The following is a 4,540-nucleotide window of genomic DNA, read 5'->3' on the forward strand; positions in this document are numbered from 1 at the left end:
CGAACTGGCTGGCATTCCGCAGTGTGGCAACGAGAAACCGATCGATAAGCTGGACAAATTGGCACGGATCATAGGTGCACCACCCGTTTCAGTCTCTGTTACAGACGCGTTTTGGCTGCGTAAGTCAGGATATGGTGGACAAGCAGGACCCAGCCTTTTGGTAGTCAAGTTTTCTTCAGCAAGCTCAAGGGAGGTCTGGCGAAAGAATAGGAAAATTTTGCAGGTCAGAAATATAACATTTCGATTTTAAAATAGGTCCATATTGAAAACAAATTTACAAATTTAATAAATGATAATATATAAAAAATGAAATTTCATAATTTATATTGTTTTTATGCTAACTGATGCTAACATTTAAAATCATTAACTTCACCAAATGAGAAAATATTTTGTTCCAAATTAATTTTTCTGTCGTTTTAGTTGGCCTTAAAGTAACACAATAATAACAAAATCGCTGCTCTGCTAACCAGCAATAAAAATTACTTAGAATCTAAAATACCGTTATTTGGTTAGTTATAATATTACACATAAAATGATCAAGTTAGATAAATATATTTATTCATTAAACACCAATGGTGTACAACTACACAATTATTTACGATTTTTATTGAGCAAATCGGGTTTCAAATAAATGGCAAATTTCATCGCTAATTAACAACTGCACAATCATCTTTTCAATTTTTATTTTTAATTTGGCTTAATTGTTCAACAATTTACCAACAGGAATTGACATGGCGGGATGATTGTGACTGTCCAGAGCAGCTGGATAATTTATCTGCGCCTCCAAGATACCGTCTAAATCGACCAAAATGCATAAAAGTTTATGAGAGACTCACCGCTTTGAACAAGAAATTGTTATTCTATACTCGCTGCGCAGCTAACATGTATGATTTTAAATGGGTTTGGGTGAGTAATGGAAACATTCTGGTAAAGCGTTATGACGAGAGTGAATGTATCAAAATCCGCTGCAAGGAAGATGTGGCCGAGAAAATTATAGATCCAGTAAGAAAAAACCGAAGATATTAAAAGAGTTCTCGAGGAAAAACGATTTGCATAAATAAATAATGTTCAACACTACCTAATTTTTAACTATCTGACAATATATTAACATAAAAAAATGCTCTAGCTTTTTACGAATTATTGTTTTATTTTTTTAAATACATTAAAACTTGAAGTCATATACTGTATGTTCTTTTCACCTGAATTAATATTTGGGATGATTAAATACTGTATAAGCTTAAAACCAACCATGTAACTTTCATATTATGTTTGTTTGCTGACATGCACGCTTCAAAATACCTTTTCTATTCTGTAAATTGGAATTCCCTGAAATTGGCAAACAGACTGGAAAATTATATTATTATATTATTTTGATTTGTCAGAAAATAAAAAATATGCAATTTTTATATTAATATTTTTGTTTGAAGATTATTTTTTGAGTTCTAAAAATATGATCTGCGCGTGGCTAATTATCAAGACAAGCATATTTTTGCCTAGAATATTTGGCCCATTTTTTTAATTTGTGAATAGAGAAAAAAAAATTTGTGTGTCATTTATGGAGATAATTAATTAATTTTACTGTTGATATTTCTTAGTCTTAATTAGTTTTTAATTATTTTAACAGGACTACATTGAACTCAGTAGCTAATCTACTGATTAATTGATTTTAATGTTAGCATTTAAAAAATTTACAGTTTCATCTAAAACTTTTTAATAACGTCTTTAAGGCTGAATTAATTTTACTTCGGATCGAACCAGAGATTCCAATTAATCTACAAATTTGATTAAATAATCTTGTCTACTGAAGGCGATGCAGTATCTCAAGCAGCCGCTGCACGATGAGCTCGACCTGCTCAGCTGGGTTTTGGTCGACCTGATCTCGTTTCGCGCCGCGCAGCAGCTCCGTTGTAGTGTCCAGTCTCTCATCAGCAACAGCCTCCTCCAATGCTATCAACTGGGCTGGCGCGAGTGAGCTGATTGCCGCAGCCAGGCCTTCGGGGCCCAGCTGCTGCATGATGTCACAAAAAGCACTCTGCTGCTGATAAAGCTCCTCCATCAGTTCGGACAACACCTGCTCCACGTTGCCCTTCTGCAGATACTCCTGCAGCACCTGAGAATTATTTACTTTAAATTCAATGAAGTGCTGTGTATACAGTTTTATGGGGAACCAGCTCCAGCAGCTTAATTATTAATTTAAAATATTCAAATAAAAATAAAACGCTTTCTTTTTCAATACTACTAAAAAAGGAAATATTAATAATCAAACGCCAGTTTGCTTACTAGTTTTAAAACATTCCCTCCCCTAAAAAGTTGTTGGTTACAATTTGAGTAGTACATACCATTAGATCATCTTTGTTGAGCAGGCCGAAAAGGTTCTGCAGCCTCTCGTTTTGCACGACTGACTTGAGTTTAAAAATGAGCTGCTGATCAGTCCTCTCGTGCAAAATAAACATAATTGCGATCTGCTCAAGCGAGTTGATGGCGTTGTTCAGGCTGTTGGCGATGTTACACGAGCGCTCCTTGTGCCTGGTTGCCTCCTCGCGACTGAATTTGACCACCTCCTCCAGTACTTGCACCTTTGAACCAGTCGGCATGAGCCTGGAGCCGATAACTTGGTGCCTTTTACCTGCTGTTCGAGAGTGGCGTTCTTGAGCACCAGCTGCTGCACCACGGGGTCTTCACTCTGTGGAAACTTGCTGTTCATAAGAAACTGCTTCAGCGTCAGGTTGTCAGTGACCAGCTTCTCCAGCAGCACCTGCGTCAGGAACTTGCGGTTACGTGCCAGCTCGTGATGCAGCAGGTTCTTTTCGTTCCTGATCTTCCGCATCTGCTGTTCAACTCGCTCAAGTTCCTCCACACGCGCTTGACTCTCCAGCTAATAAGCCCAAATTAAATGCATTATCATATTGTGAGAAAAGAGACGCTCACCAGTCTCTGCTCGACATCGCCGAGATGGTGCACTAAGCGGATCATTTGACCTGGTAAACGCCAGCAATCTGGGTCGCCCTCATAGCTCCACAACTGCCGGAAACACTTTATTGCTGCCTTCCTTGCATCTTCCTCGTCTTCTGTTTGTAGAGTTGAAACCACTTCGTCACCCTGAGCAGGCATGGTCAAGCCTAGGGAGTAATGCCAAACGTGGAGGTTGGACGAGGTCAGCTGTGTTTTACGTCTCCAACAGCTCAGCAACGAGCAGTTTCCATATCTAAAAATGATAGTTATAAAAATTGTTAGATATCCATTAAAAACACTTTACCTGTCAAATTGCTTCAACTTTAAAAACTTTTTCGCATTCGCTTTCTCCATCTTTTCCAACCTCTTTACGTCGATCTCAAAAGTCCTTAAAATAATGTATCATAAGAATTAGATAAAATATTATGATTGTCGTATTGATGCTCTTCTTTATGCTCTTCGTTTAACATAGCCCAGATATTCTGAGTTTTTTTTTAATTCTACCGTTAAGATCGTTTTTCATTTATTTAATTTAAGCTTAATTAATTTAAGAAAACCAGATAGGAACCAAACTACTTTTATAATATGTTGATTATTTATGTCGGCTCATTGATATGCAATAAATTCTATCAACTAGTCAAAACTCTCCGTAAATTTTGTAAGTATTCAAGCCTAAAAAGATGATCTCATACTTTGTTGCTTGGTTAATGCTGCTTATTTGAAACTTTAATAACCGAACGTAGTCGTTAATTGCAGCATTTTCCGCCAATTTCGGCCACATAGCACCCAGGTGAGGTTTTATCTTCTCCAAATGCTCCGTCCGAAGTTTGGTCATACGGATTTTAAAGGCCAGCTGCTCCTCAAACTTCAAATTTAGGTTGAGAAATTCAATTTTTGTCAAGTTTTTTAAATAAAAATTACCTTTGAGCGTACCTGCACGAGCTCTTGAAGGACATGATCGGGAAAAGTGTAAATGTCAGCCGTGTCCCACGACTGACCTGAAGAAATACGTGTGAAGAGCACTTCGTACTCGAGCCTGAGGGTTTGCAGTGCCAGCCAAGTATCCAGGACATCATCAAAGCGCTTTTTGTCCACATCAAGCTGTTCGCAGCGACACTTCACAGTATCCAAAGCGCAAATAATGGAAGAGCAAATTTCACTGCGGAGGGTCTGAATGATTTCATCCTCGTTTGATTTTTCCGCTGCCTGGAAATTTTTCAGAGAATTCCTGGAAATTTTCTTAGGATTTCATTAAGAAGAAGAATGGAACTAAAGCTTTGGCACCTTAATTGAACTACCCGGTTCACCGCATTTTGCAAAATAAATTCTTGATCTATAGGAGAGGTGCATCCACTTGTTTTTTCTATTTTCCCACGAATCCGTCTTCTAAACATTGAGGATGGAATAGAGAAAATGACAAGAGAGTCAGTTGGCCTGATTTTTAATTTCATTGTTGGTGTCGGACTTTTGCAGTAATTGTCGTAATTATCTACATATGTATTTAATGTAATGCAACAAAGCAACCTCAACAATCAGAGAGTACTTTCGGCTGACAATAAAGCCCCTATATGTACTGTGAATTTTGAAA

At 37.6% G+C, this 4,540-nt stretch overlaps 1 protein-coding gene across 1 annotated transcript; it reads right to left on the reverse strand.

Annotated features, from left to right (window-relative positions):
• Positions 1–1,741: 1,741 nt before the first annotated feature.
• On the reverse strand, positions 1,742–4,264 carry LOC135938393 (uncharacterized). Its single transcript, XM_065482425.1, has 8 exons — positions 4,260–4,264; positions 3,874–4,180; positions 3,645–3,817; positions 3,257–3,340; positions 2,929–3,205; positions 2,627–2,875; positions 2,340–2,576; positions 1,742–2,110 (listed from the first exon to the last, which is right to left on the reverse strand). The coding sequence occupies exons 1-8, from the start codon at positions 4,262–4,264 to the stop codon at positions 1,799–1,801; spliced, it is 1,644 nt and encodes a 547-aa protein (XP_065338497.1). The 3' UTR covers positions 1,742–1,798.
• Between the last annotated feature and the right edge of the window lie 276 nt (positions 4,265–4,540).

This window comes from Cloeon dipterum, chromosome 1, assembly GCF_949628265.1.
Source record: "Cloeon dipterum chromosome 1, ieCloDipt1.1, whole genome shotgun sequence".
In the NCBI taxonomy this organism is placed as follows: domain Eukaryota; kingdom Metazoa; phylum Arthropoda; class Insecta; order Ephemeroptera; family Baetidae; genus Cloeon; species Cloeon dipterum.